This window comes from Gavia stellata, chromosome 2 (genome assembly GCF_030936135.1).
Source record: "Gavia stellata isolate bGavSte3 chromosome 2, bGavSte3.hap2, whole genome shotgun sequence".
NCBI lineage: Eukaryota > Metazoa > Chordata > Aves > Gaviiformes > Gaviidae > Gavia > Gavia stellata.
In genome coordinates, this window is record NC_082595.1 from 4,323,157 (window position 1) to 4,337,260 (window position 14,104).

The 14,104-nt window shown below is 38.9% G+C and overlaps 1 protein-coding gene across 3 annotated transcripts in view; it reads left to right on the forward strand.

The window, feature by feature from the left end:
• MSH2 (mutS homolog 2) overlaps positions 1–12,340 on the forward strand; it is a 56,026-nt gene extending 43,686 nt beyond the window's left edge. For 2 of the 3 annotated variants that reach the window (XM_059835803.1, XM_059835802.1), the window contains 6 exons: positions 494–591; positions 2,533–2,778; positions 4,346–4,550; positions 4,944–5,191; positions 9,293–9,465; positions 11,929–12,340. In XM_059835803.1, coding sequence (XP_059691786.1) covers positions 494–591; positions 2,533–2,778; positions 4,346–4,550; positions 4,944–5,191; positions 9,293–9,465; positions 11,929–12,099 — 1,141 coding nt within the window. In that variant the 3' untranslated portion in view covers positions 12,100–12,340. Of the gene's footprint in view, positions 1–493; positions 592–2,532; positions 2,779–4,345; positions 4,551–4,943; positions 5,192–9,292; positions 9,466–11,928 lie in introns of those variants that run through there. The other variant, XM_059835804.1, reaches the window with a different exon arrangement.
• Positions 12,341–14,104: the final 1,764 nt, after the last annotated feature.

A 14,104-nucleotide genomic window follows, 5' to 3' on the forward strand; every position in this document is an offset into this window, starting at 1 on the left:
ATTTCAGCTTACGTTATTTTGAAGACTAGAACCTGTTCTTAGTGACAGTAGTTCACCGAGGTTTTTGCTAAATGAAAGAAGTCAATGCCTTCAGCTCTGATAAGCCTGTTGTAGGACTCTGGGCTAATTACACAGTTGCTTAGCAGCAATTCTCCTCTGCCAGTTCTATAACGTGCCACATCTTGTTGCAAAATGGCCAGAAATTCAGCTTTAAGAGCAAGTCCTTATCACATAGCATGTCTATAACAAAAAACTACTGTAAGATTTTTAAGAATGATGTGTTCAGAGGTGCTAGAATTGCTGGTTTGGCCTTTGTGGGTGATCTTCAGCTTGGAATTAATCTTGGTTGAATTGTAGATCAGTTGCTTTGTGGTCCTTGTGCTGAACCTGGGGACAACTGGTATTGACTCAGAGATGAGGAGGCCAGAAGTTGGGCATTGTAGCAGTGAAGACAGAACATCACAGCTTCTAAACATTGTGGTTTTGTTCACAGCAAACTGAGCTCCGTCAATGATGAATATATAAAGAACAGAGAAGAGTATGAAGAGGCTCAGGATGCAATTGTTAAGGAAATCATTAACATTGCTTCAGGTGAATATATCAATGTTGATGTGTATCACAGTCTGGAGTGCTGGGAGGACTTGCAGTTACTTTGTAGGTCCTTCCCCAAAGAAGTGGTGTAACCTTCCCCAAAGAAGTGGTGTAACCTTCCCCAAAGAAGAACTGTAACCTTCCCCAAAAAATAACTGTAACATTCCCCAAAGAATTAGTGTGAAAAATGAGGTTTGGCTTTTAGACAGTTGTTGAAAGTTGGAAATAGATGGTCTTCTATGGTCAGACCCTTTCCCAGCATTGCTACACATGTGCAGTGATGGGGTGCGTGCAAATGCTAATCTCATAAAAGGAAGAAAAATATGCGCATAAAGGCCGCATCTATCCTCCACCTACCTTCCTGACTCTGGGCATCTCCACCCAAACTAAGTAGAAGGCAGAAGAGGTAAAGGACAACAGAGAACCAAGGGAGTGAGACTTGAGGTCTGTGAAGGATGATGAAGAAAGAACGTTGGTATGCACTGTAAGATCAAGTTAGTCATCGCTTATATGGTAGAATAAAAAAATTACTGTTTTCCTAATTAATTTCCATACATTTTGCTCCAACATTGCCGACTTACAGGGCATTCTTTACTATCCTTCACCATAAGGAGAAGAGACATTGGGGAATTTGGGCTGGAGGATTCAGTAAATATTGCCTCTCCCAAAGGCACGAGTTCCAGCAGAACAAATCTTAGTTCTCTGAAAGAGAGAAGTAGAAAGTGAAAGCGCAAATGAATAGTAAGCGATGGGTAAATGTATTAAAGATAAAAAAACACTTTTTAAGCTGATGTATTAATATATTTGAGTGTGTATTAAGTTACGGTGGAGATGTTAATACCTTTGACCTGTTGTCATGATAAGGAATTTGCCAGTATACTGTAAAATCAGTAGCTTGTTAGATTTTTTTTTTTTTTGTATCTTGGAAATTTTCAAGTGGTGTTTTTTGTGTGTAGCATACTAAGGTTTATATATTTATGTGGAAAGCTAATTGGGTATTATATAGTGGGATTAGCTTCAATATGTCATCTATAAATACCTAGTATGTTTAATAAAGACACTTGCTGCTGCTTAAAGCTTCTGTGGTGTGCAGTCATAGGCTTACAAGTGTATATGTGTATTTAAAAAGCAGTTTTCTTCCCCAAGTGGAGGCAATTTAATGAAAAAGACTGGATTATGTGTGTAATTCTTGAAAGAAAGTGACTTAATGTCCTCTTAATGATCTATACCTAGCCAGCTGAAGAGATGATGTTAGAGCAGGGAATGTACAGGTAGGACTCTTTCTGCAGGTCACTGCTCATCTCTTCTGACACATGCATCCCATTTGCAGGCGTTAGATGGTTTATCTCTGTAGACTCCTGTCCCTCATCCCTTTCACTGAAAAAACCCCAAACAAGCAAATACCAAAACTTAAAAACTGGTACTGGGGATGCTGGGCTATCTAGTCTAGTTGTCTGGTATCACAGGCGCTGTATCCTACAGACCTTTCCGTACCATCATTCACATAAACATACATGTTTGCTGTGTCTCTGTTGTCAGTGCTGTGTCTCTACTGTCTTTGCTTGCACAAGCATCCAAATGCGGTGTATTATTGAGGAAGGAAACTTACTGGATTTCCAGCCATCTTGCCATCGTGAGCATTTGCGTTCCCATACGAAGATAAGCTGTTTCTCGTTGCCTGGTGTTAAAGCAAAACAGTCAATGTGGCCTCACCTCTTCCTTTTCTTAGTCTGAAGAAGTCCCCTTTGTAGTCAAAGCATGGAGACTTTAGGATTACGTCTTAGGCTCTCACAGAAGGTGACTGCTATCTCGAACAAAATTGACTTTTAATGCAGATGAATTTATTTTATGGGTTCAATATAGGCTTTAAGATACCTTTTCAGCAAGAACAAAAATATTTCTAACTGTGTTGAATTTGTCTCTCTCTCTAATCAAAAACAGGTTATGCAGAACCAATACAGACGATGAATGACGTGATAGCTCAGCTGGATGCAATTGTCAGTTTTGCTCATGTGTCAAACGGAGCGCCAGTGCCATACGTCCGTCCGGTCATTCTGGAAAAGGGACAGGGAAGGATTGTGCTGAAAGGCGCCAGGCATCCTTGCATCGAAGTGCAAGATGAGGTGGCCTTCATCCCCAATGACATTACGTTTGAGAAGGGCAAGCAGATGTTCCACATTATTACTGGTAAATGTTTCTGTTCTCTTTTTTTCATTTGTTATTTATGTGTTAAACTTCTACAGTATTTCCAATAACGATGTTTTTAAAAAACCCAAACCAACAATAAGCAAACAAGCCAACAACCCAATAAAACCCTGTCAAAACAATTTCTTCAATCAGCAAGGGGTGAGCAGCTAGCAAGTTATTCATCTTTCTGTATGGGGGATAAGATTTAGCTCTGGAAAAGAAGGGAGGGTATTTGTAAGCTGTTGTTGTTTATTATACTAAAAAAAGAAAGTGTCCACAATGTTCCTGTGAAATGTTTCCTTTGATAGTGGATATTCCACGTGTTTATGCACATACAGACACATTTCTCATCTTCCAAACCAATCCTCATGGAATTAGTTATGATTGTAGTTATAGTGCACTGTTTGGAGAAGGTGATCACTAATTTAGAAATAGTCATTTGGGAAGAAGAGAGAGAGGCTGCTAGGACAGTAGGAAGTAAGAAATGTATGTATTCTTTGCCTTAGTGAATGTAACTCCACAAGCTGCATGACCTCGGGAGCTGGAGAACCTGAACCTGCTTAAGTGATTTGGAAAGTTCCACTAGGCATCAGTTGTGCTGTAGCCACGTAGGCACCTTCTGTAGGCAAGATTTTTAAGCAGTCCCTTTGTTAATGTTTTCTTTGTTTAGTATTTTAGTATTAAAGTCAGTTTTAAATGCAAAACATGTTTCAGTGACTGTACCCTTTTTTCCCCCCTATTCTCTGGTGTAATTAAGATAATTTTACTACACAGGAAAACATTTTTAGTGTTTATACGTTTAATTGAATTTTAATTTCCATCCAGATGTCCTTGACATACATTCTGAGTAGCAACGACCTGAAATTAGAGAATGATTAATGAACACTTCTAACATAATCAAAAAGAAAAACTAAAAATCTGAATAAATGCATGGTAACACGCTTGTTTTTCTGGTTAGCAAAAGCGTAAAATTGGTTTTAATGATCAGTTTTCTGGAAAATACTTTTTATTTCATTTGTACTTCAGTTAAAATTAACTTAGTATCTGGTTTTGCTGATTCAGAATCCCTTTAGACTTTAAATTTAATCTTTAAATTTAGACTTTAAATCACCTGTTAGCTTGTACCCGGTCTGTAACTAAGCTATTTCATTTTTACCAACAAATTGTAATAGTTGTTTGAGGCGAAAGCAAATTATTTTCATTCTTAAGCAGCAGTACTGATGACTTCTAAATTAAAGCTTATTGGTTTTAGGTATGGACATGTGTTTTAGATGACTGCTTGTACTTCTGAAAAGTCCCAAAACGTAGGAAGGCCCCTAACGCTCTCCAATCACCTTTCTTTTGAAAAAGCAGCGTTCAGCAAGGCTTACAAGCAAGCCTTATTAGTAGTGGAGCTAATAGTAGTAGTTGCACCTGTTAGACAAGTTCGCTACTCTTTCCTGGCAAGAGAGAAATAAGTTTAGATGTTCTTTGTTTTACTTTAGCGCCTGTTCTCCTTTAAAAGAACTGTTGAATTGTAAAAGATGATTTTTTTTTTTTTAATTCGTTTGCAAAATTTCTTCTTTAGGTCCTAACATGGGGGGAAAATCAACCTACATCCGACAGACAGGGGTGATTGTTCTTATGGCCCAAATTGGGTGTTTTGTACCATGCGACTCTGCAGAAATAACCGTTGTGGATTGTATCCTGGCTCGGGTGGGAGCTGGAGACAGTCAGCTGAAAGGCGTGTCAACTTTCATGGCTGAAATGTTAGAAACTGCTTCAATCCTTAGGTAAGTCCTCTGCTTATGTGGTTTTGTTGGTTGGGGTTGATGGGAAAGGAGGTGCTCTAAGAAGGTCACATTTAAGATTTCCTTTTATGTAGGATCTTGGTGGAAGATCTCGGGTCCTTTTTAGCAGGCTCTTAAGTTCTTGAAGTAGCCTTCTGGTTATTTCAGTGGTCATACAGAGCTGCTACCAGGAGGCCAAAGTCTAAATGGGACAGAGAAACTAATTTGGAATTATCTGTGTGATGCTGTGTGTGCACTTTATTCGTATCTTGTTACGTAAATAGGAAAGGTCTTTTGCCTCTTCTGTGCTATGCCTCTACAACATAACTCGTGGTACTCCAATATCCAGAGTTCATACTGTTCTCAAACCTTTTAAAATGCCTCTTGTGTTTTTAGGACAGCATCTGAAAACTCCCTGATAATCATTGATGAGCTGGGAAGAGGAACTTCTACCTACGATGGTTTTGGCTTAGCATGGGCGATTTCGGAATACATTGCTAGCAAAATCTGTGCTTTCTGTATGTTTGCTACACATTTTCATGAACTGACAGCTCTTGCTGACCAAGTGCCAACAGTAAATAACCTACATGTTACTGCTCTGACCAGTGATGACACACTGACGATGCTTTATCGTGTCAAGGAAGGTAAGACTGTGTAAATGGTGAACAGGGTAAACTTTTATTTTGCCCTGAGAGAGGAAGAAATCTTAATGGAAAAAACATTTAAAGAATTTCATGTCGTACTCTAGGCTTAGGGTTTATAATAGACATGTTCTTCTTTGTCCATAGACAGTGTGTACGGCAGGAGCTCTGTCCATGTGTGAACACAGTTGGTGATGTTGCTGATGATTATTTGTTAAGACTTGTAGGTTATTTCTGCCGCTTAAGTCGATGCTTTGAGGTCCATCCCTTTTTGTTTTTTAAAGAGCAGAGAGAAGCGTTCCAGAAGGTTATTTTCCATTTTCCTAAATCAGCCATTTTAACCTGCTGATAGAAAAGACTTACGTTCCTTAAACTGTTCTTTTAAAAGAAATGAGTGCAACTTTTATGTGCTGACAGTTTTTAATAATGTCTATTTCATTGTAATAAGGCTTAGTCATTGAAGAAAGATGTTGCCCAATTTATGCAGTAGTTTGATACAGGAGAAATCATATGTTTAGTTTTTAGCAAGTGGCATCGTGGTAAACCAGGAAGGAGCCTGTTTTGTTAGTATAAGATAAGTCAGATGTATTTAATTAAAATCCTTTAGTGGATCCAGTTATTCCTTTTTGGTACTAAATTAGAGAATTTTTAATTGGGCGTAAATTTCATCTGTTAACCGCAATAAGCGGTTCCTCCTGCTTCTCTGTATCCCCAATCATTTGTTCTTGGTTCCTTCAGCAGGAGCCTATATTTATGCTAAATAAAGCAGGGCTGTGTAACTGTGGCTTGCAAGATGTGGTCGCTTATGGCATTCTAATTTCGTTGTAAACTCTACGGTGATTTTGTTGCTCCCGTAAGAGCATTTCAGTCAGGTTGCCAACCTCTGGACTGAGATTTTGATTTAAAATGTGGGCAGAGTGCTGTTACGCTATGTTTCCGCTTAAAAAAACTTCTTAATTTTTCTTTTCGGAGTTCCACAATGAAGGAATGTGTTAGATGACACTCAGATGGGTAGAACATGGTTACCATAGAACACTGGGGCTATACTGGATCGGATCAAAAACTTAGCTTGTGGAGTGGTTTTGTCTCAAATAAGGAATAACTATTTGAGGAGTTAGGCTAGTACCTTTACTAAAACAATTACTAAATATCATCCATCTTGTTAAGGCTAAGGAGTAGTCCTTCTCTCGTATCTCAAGTCGTGGAGGCTGGTGTTTACTTGTATCTTTTTAGTTTAGGATTTAATTTTACAGGTACCGTTGCTGAACTTCATTCCTCATTTTTGAAAGCTGTTTTGTCCAGTTGACACAATACCAAATACTTGCTTTCGCTTGCCTGGTTCATCCTAATAACTCTGCTTTTCATGATCAGTGCATATTCAGTATGTGTTATGCTGGAACTCTCTCCAATATTGCCTGATTTCTTTAGCCAATTTAGGACTTTTCAGTTGATTCCTTCTGGCATATATTGTTCTGAAATGAATCGAATATGCTGTCCAATTATTAAATTTTTACTGTTATGCTTTTAAAGATAATTTTTATAATCTTTACGGGCTATCACCATACTACTAAGTGTCTTCAGATAATTGGTAACAGTGTTTTTATTATATCCTGATCTAACCCTCACTTGAATGGTACCACATTAGTTTTACTCCTATGTCGTTACTAATTGACTATTTCTTACTCATTTTTTTGGGTTTTAAATCCATGAAATTACTTCATTTCTTGCCCTTCACTTGTGTAACCACTACTAATTTTGTATTCCTTTATGGCTATAGGCTTGCAATTAGGTTTCAGATACTTTCCTGTAGAGCTAGGAGACTGCTCTGAACAAGGGGAATCAAAGCATGACCAGAAGTACTGCTCTCCTCTGGCTTTACTGAGAGTCTACTTAAAGCTGGTTAGAATATCTCCGGCTGCCACAGTCTTGTTTCTTTTAACTCTGTGTCCTTGTCTTTTGAGATCTTTATTCCTTAGAAATGGCCTCTGTTCTCCTCTCTGTTCAGGCACTTTTCCGAGGCAATGCCCAGGCTTTGCTGCTGAGCGTTAGTCCAAAGCGCTGGGGCCCTGGTACCCAGCCTGTTGCAGTGGAGAGGCAACGTCTACGGTTCTTTCACAGTTTGCTGTTCCCCACCTTCTCCAGCGCGTGTTGAGCTCCTTCCGCCAAGTGAAGGCAGAGAGCCTTCAGAATTCAGAGCCCTCTGAATGCCTTGCTCAAATCAATGCTTAAATCTTAAAAGCTTAAATCAACAGCTAAATGACTTAGTGTGGCATGGGAACTGAAGGCAAGTGTAGTCATGAATTGCTGCAAGCGTACATTGACACTATGAGCATTTTCAATGCAGCAAGAGCTGGCGATGTACAGTATCTTCAAACAAGCAGTCTTTATTTAGGTGCCTTATTTTGAGTACTTAGGTTGGAGAGGGATGTAGTATACACTAAATCTAAACCTTCTACCTTCTAAATCCTTTGGAATAGGAACTCTTAGAACAAAAGCCCCTTATATTCCCTAGATAGTTGGGTGAATTCTCTTTCTTCAACCCCCTTTGTTTTTTTAATCTGTATTAACTCACCCATTCTGGTCCTGGTGTAAACTCTAGAAGCCCAGTTTCATATTTTTCTTCAATCAATTTTGCCATTTTTAGCCATACACATATTTTCTTTGTACCTGCGGTGTCTTTTAGTTCAGTCCGTTTTCTTGGAAGTGCTATTGAGCATAGAGGCACAATAGTTTGTTATCTATCTACTTAAACCTCTGTCAGATGAGATACAACATTATGAAATCTTCATCTTAAAATACCTACTCTCAAATTGGATGTCTTTCATGTAAGTTTTGCATTTACTGTTGTGCGCTTTCCCTTTTGGAAGAGTTACGTTGTTCAGGCAAGGTTGTGAGTATAGGCAGCTTGGATACAGCTGTGTTTCGAAACAAATAAGAGGTTTCATGTTATTTGAAATGTACAACTTAAATCTGAAATGCATAACAGGAAACTTTTATATCCTATTTTCATCCCTGTCTTCACGCTTCAAGAGTGTGACAGAATCGCTGGAAGAGGAGACGCAGAAAGTACTGTTCTCCAGGCCTCTGCTCAGGATTCTCTGAGCAGAGACCTGAGTTTGCTTTGTGCCTAGGGAGGTGTGTGCATTTAATACAAAATCAAGACGACTAATTTCTGCTTAAAAATGTTAATTTCCTTTAAGAAACCTCAGCGCTTACAAGGTTAATAAAACAGAAAAAAATCTAAGTGCTAAGTTTTCCTTTACCTATTCTTCAGTTACCCAGTATTTAATAGATGATTAAGTAAGTATCATTTTACATGTGTAATTCATTTATTCATAACACTTGCTGGAGACCAGAATTACAAGAACGTAGTAATATTTGTGGGTGGCCGATCGGAAGTATGGTAATGTAAACGAATGGAGTTGACAGATTGTGTCAGAGGGCTTTTGATATTGAAGTGAAAATTATTTTATGTAACTGTATCTATTTGACATATTTTGAGCAATTACGAGAACTTTTCTTTCTCAACCAAATGTTATAAAGTGTATTAATTGAAGTAAGTGTGAAGTTAAAGTTGAAAGGTTTTGATATAATTAAAGACGACTCCTGGAGACTGAGGAGGTATGTGGTACTGAGGCAAAGGAGGAGGAGGATTGAGAATGCAACATTTTTAATATTTTTATATATATACACACGTACATACATATATACATATTCATATAAATATAGAAAAAATGTGACAGATACCTATTAAAAAAAAAATGATGCGTGTTACTATATTCTACAGACTCTGCTGAAGTACTTTAATAAAAAACGTTATTCAATTTCCTTCACGTACCAGAGGGAAAATCTTTCTGCCTGAAGAGTTTTCCCTTTCTTCCTGAAACACTTTTGGAGCTCTGTAATTACTGCTCTAAGAGAGCTTAATTAAATAAGAGCATATTCTTTACAAAAGATAAATCAGAAAATGTTGGGAGAACCAAATGATGTCACGCACTTAATTCTTCAGAACAGAGAACTATTACAAGTTTGTTCATATAATTTCTGTGTAGCCATATTATCTCTTGAGAATTCTTTACTGGGTTTTTTTTTCTCTGCATCTAGGTGTTTGTGACCAGAGTTTTGGAATACATGTAGCAGAGTTGGCGGCTTTCCCAAAACATGTGATAGAAAGTGCAAGAGAGAAAGCATTGGAGCTGGAGGAGTTTCAAAACATTGGCAAGTCCAAGGAATCTGATGGAGAACCACCAGCCAAGAAATTCTGCAGAGAAAGAGAGGTTTGCTATCAGGAGTGCTTTATTTTTTAATTTGTTTAGCAGAATAGCCCAAGCAAAATAGTTTAAGGATTCAGATTTCCCCAAAGCTTGAGGATAATTAACTATAATCTCATTTTTCCCTAACAAAATGTTTTAGCTATGAAGTTCCTTAGGAGTTGGAGAGATGTTTAAGGATAGTGGGTTTTGGTTTAGATTCATTTCAAGTTAACATAGGCAAGAACTTTAACAACGTAATCATGAGAATGAAACTATTTTTTTTCTTAAAGAATCATGATTGGTAGTTAGTATGATTGGCATACAGCTGGAGTCAGACAAGGGACCGTGTCTCTCGCTGTCCTGCGGCATTTTCTTTGTGCCGTGAACCAAGCCAGAATTTTTTGTTCATCATTTTTGTTGGCCACTTAGTTTGTATGCAGTGTTTCTTGGGACTTAAGTCACAGCTTTTGTTCTAATTGTTTAGACTATTCTTGGCTCTGCAGGTGGATTGCACCTGGTTTTGCTCCCCCTTATTTCAGGGCTCATTAGCGCTGATTTCTTGAAGCTCAACATGAACATGTTCAGATCTGTTCACATCAGAGGAAAGCTGAGTATACAGCTTTCTCCTTTGTGCCCTTCTGCGTCGCCTCGGTATGAACACGTCTCACGAGCTGATCATATTGAAGGGCACAGCAATTTGGACCTGGAATGTCTGATTTACAGATGTCATAAAGCTCTTCCCATTTCGCACGTGAGAATTTTAGCTTGGTTTTCTCTACTCTACCGAGAAGTAAAATCCTCTTGGCTTTGCACAGGCTTCAAGCACAAGTTGAGGAAACCCACAGCTCAGCATAGATCTGATCATGTCTACATTGCATAATACGGTTGTGTAAAGCCATTTGAGCGAACTGTTTTTTCTCTTCTCCCTTCACTTTCTCTTAAAAGAAGCTTCATTAGCAGGTAGTGTAAAAGAAAACAATAGCGTGTAGGAAGTTTTTTCAGAATAGCCTGTGTCATCTTGTTGCTGGATTGAGAATCCTTACAGTGACATCTGTTGCAGCCTCCTAGGAAATCCACGTCCTGCCTTATGACTTGCATTATTCTTTGCCAATAGTCAGGTCCTCCTTGCTGCATGCATATAAATCTGCTTACAGATCTTAGTTCCGTGTCCCAGCAGTTGGCCTGAAACTTCGCCGCCTTGTAACTCATTTATCTCCTCCTATACGTCAGCGGCAATCTTGGTAATACTCCAGTATATGGAAGCCTTGAAGTGTTAATCCATATCCAAAGCACTTTCTGTGTTTAAAAAGCCCTTGTTTTAGGCAGAGGCTGGTACCTGTTAATGTTATTTTCAGTTTCAGAGGGCTGCTGCATTTGTTCCTGGCTCAGTAAGTGGATCTGATGTTGTGGATGAACGATCTCTGGTTTGTCTTACCTTTTAGTGTCAGGAGGTTCCCCCTCCAACTACCTCAGTTGCTTCGCTATTATTTTTCCTTTGCCAGCTTGCCTAGGTGTCATGGTGAAGTATTTTTCAGATTAGCTGGATTTGGTTCTGTGGTCTTAAGTTGGTGTAAATTAAATTGATGTGGCAAACACTTCTGACAAATACAGCGTCATGTTTTATTCTTGACTATTTCAGTAATATATAACATTTCATAAGCTCTCTAGGCGATAGAAAGGCATAGCTTTAGATGTCTCCCCCAGGCAATTTGTCTGCCTTCATTAACATTGTGTTCAGAGGGAAAAGCGTGCTATTACATTTCCCTTTTGGAGACTTCTGCACTGAGAGCATACTGCATTGGTCTTAAATGACAAAACAAAACTAAGAAAACTTTGTAGCAGAGTTCTAAAATGCAAAATGCAGAGGACTAGAGAAAATTCTGTATTCTGGGCAAATTGTTTCTAATACAGGCATCCTGAATACTGTTGATTGAAATGTTTGTTCTTGCTCTTCAATTCAGATTGTTTAGAAGTTCCACTTTGCCTGTTTGTGTAAAAGCATATGCATAAAGCTTAATTATCATCTGTTCCCCTTGGTGACAGCCACTCTCCAGTTGCTTGGTTACAATTTGTCCTTTCCTTTTGCATATTGAAACATTGGGTTTGATTTACAATTCCTCCAAAAAGTAACTAGTTTGGATACAGCCACTCTGATGCTGTTCCTGCTAGCAATCCTCGCCTAATGTGCTTGCACACTAGAATTAAACGTGGACCACGTATAGGAGCTCTCAATGTTAATTATTATATTTCTGCTGATCAAGCTTTTTGCTCATGGGTTGAAAGGGGAAAGAACTCCTGATACCGGTATGACTGGATTCTTCTGGTGTTGAGAACATGACAGCAAGTGCAAAAGTAACGGTGGGTTTTGCCTGCAAAAAGTTTCTGGTGCTGAGTAATACTTTGTCTCTTTGGCAGAATTCGGAAAGATCCTGCTGGCAATTTAAACATCCTTTCTGTTTTCTTTTCCTTCTCCTCCCTCCATTTCAGGAAGGTGAAAAGATAATTCAGGATTTTCTTTCTCAAGTGAAAGCATTGCCCCTGACAGATATGTCAGAAGACGACATCAAAAGCAAGCTGAAAGAGCTGAGAAATGATGTGTTGGCAAAGAACAACAGTTTTGTGAATGAAATAATTTCCCGGACAAAAGTTACATCATGAAAGGAGTGAGAACAGGATCCAGCACTTGAAGTGTGTTTTACATTGCAAGAACTATAATTTTCTTGTCTTGTAGCTTTTATACTTTGATACTTGTACTGATTTACGTAGGCTTTTTTTTCCTTGGATTGTAATTATTTTGTAAAAAATTCTGAGCACATTCTGTGCCAGATTCCCGCTTTAGTTGTGAACTTTGTGTCCTTTTAGAAGTTTTCAATAAAACGCTTTTTCAGTAGTGAAGGAATTATTGATGGTACAAACAAAATGCATAATATTTTACCAGAAGTGTGCTAGAAAGTGTAACAACTCACATGGCATAGCTACCACAGCCTTGAAAAGCAACAGCACATACACAAAATCTTTGTCCTATACCGTGATTCTTTTTTAGATGATGCAATTACATTAATAATTCAGTTTTAGTAACGCTATATTAGTGCCCCATCAGAAAAAAAATCATCTAATCTAAATGATTTGTCGTAAAATTTTTGCATGTGTACCTGCATGGAGCTTGGAGATGGGGGCAGGATTTTTCTTTTTCTGTGTGGATGGTGGATGCTCGAGTCAGACATACTACAGGCCTGTTCTTCATGCCCGAGTGGTGGTAACCCTTGCATTTTTTGGTGGTTTTGCAATGTAAGCAGAGGCTGGGGTGAAGTTACAGTTTATCTGGGACTTCTGGGTTGGTCGGTCTGCGAAGAAAGAACGCATTTATTTTTATCTAACGTACTTCTCGCACTGAGACATTTTGAAAGCGTGCAGATACAAGTTTATATTCGCCTTGAAATTTAACATTTTAAATTGTAGCTCTGAACACTTTACCTATATTTAAAACTGTCAGTGTTGAAAGATTAATGGGAAAAGGTGTTTATCGCATGAGATTATAGGAATAAAACCATGCTGAAGACGCCATGCAAACTCTTGCTGTGTTCCGAGACTGCATCAGTGGGTGTGTGCTGGGGACAGCAGTGCTGCTGTTAAAGCTGTGCTATAGCTCTGCGTCAGGGATTAATGCGTTGCAGTGGTCTGCATTTAAACGTTCCAACAATAGTCGTAAAAGAAGTGTGGTGTCCAACTTGCTGTTGGGTAATGTTTGTAATTAGACTAGAACTTGGGCATACTAGATATGCTTTTCAACAGAAGAAAATCAAGGCTTGTTTAAGAGGTTTGTGTTCTGCATCACACCTTTTTGGTCTTTAAATTAGAATGCATTCTACTTATAAAGACAAAAATAGACTCGCATTTGCAAACAGCACAGTCGATATATGTATTCAGTAGCTGTGTCTGGAAAAGTGTGTGAATGGAAAAATCCGTTACATAAAGTAATGAAAAATATAGCTGGTTTGGCAGATTCAATTGGTTCAAGCACAAGCTATCCAAAAATACAGAATTATACATAAAATAGACAATGAGAAGCAATTTAGAGGATCAAATACTGCAGTGACACACAATTTGTATTGGATCAAACTGCTTTAACTGTTGCTAGGAACAGGCAGTTCTTGTAAGGGACTGGAATGGCCGGTACTTACAGCCTCTTCCTACATACGCTGGTATCTGTGCTCTCATCAAAGATGAACTTTTGCTTGGTCTCCTGTCCCTAACCGTCGGGATAGGCATAAAACCATCGGTGGTTTTCTCTTCCAGGAATGTCGCTGTTTTCCCCTTGACCCTCTGGGAACTTTCGGTGTCTACAGCACTCTTAGCCAAGGCGTTCCTCGCTGAGCTGCCGCCTGCAAGTAGGACCACTTCTTTTCTTTGAACCTGATTCCTAGTTTCATTCAGTGCCTCTTGGGTTTTATTCTTCAAGTGTCCGCTCTTTCTGCTCTGGATGTGGCGCATCAGTACAGCATGTCTGCAGTATGCTGAGGAAAGGCTTCTTTTGGTTTTGTATTGCAGTTGCAGGCTGATAGAGCTGCTCCTGTGCAACCAGATTTGCCTCTCCCCGAGGGTGAAAGCAGTACTCGTCTGTATTCCTCAGGAGTGATGGGGTACCCTGACTGGACCAGCTCCG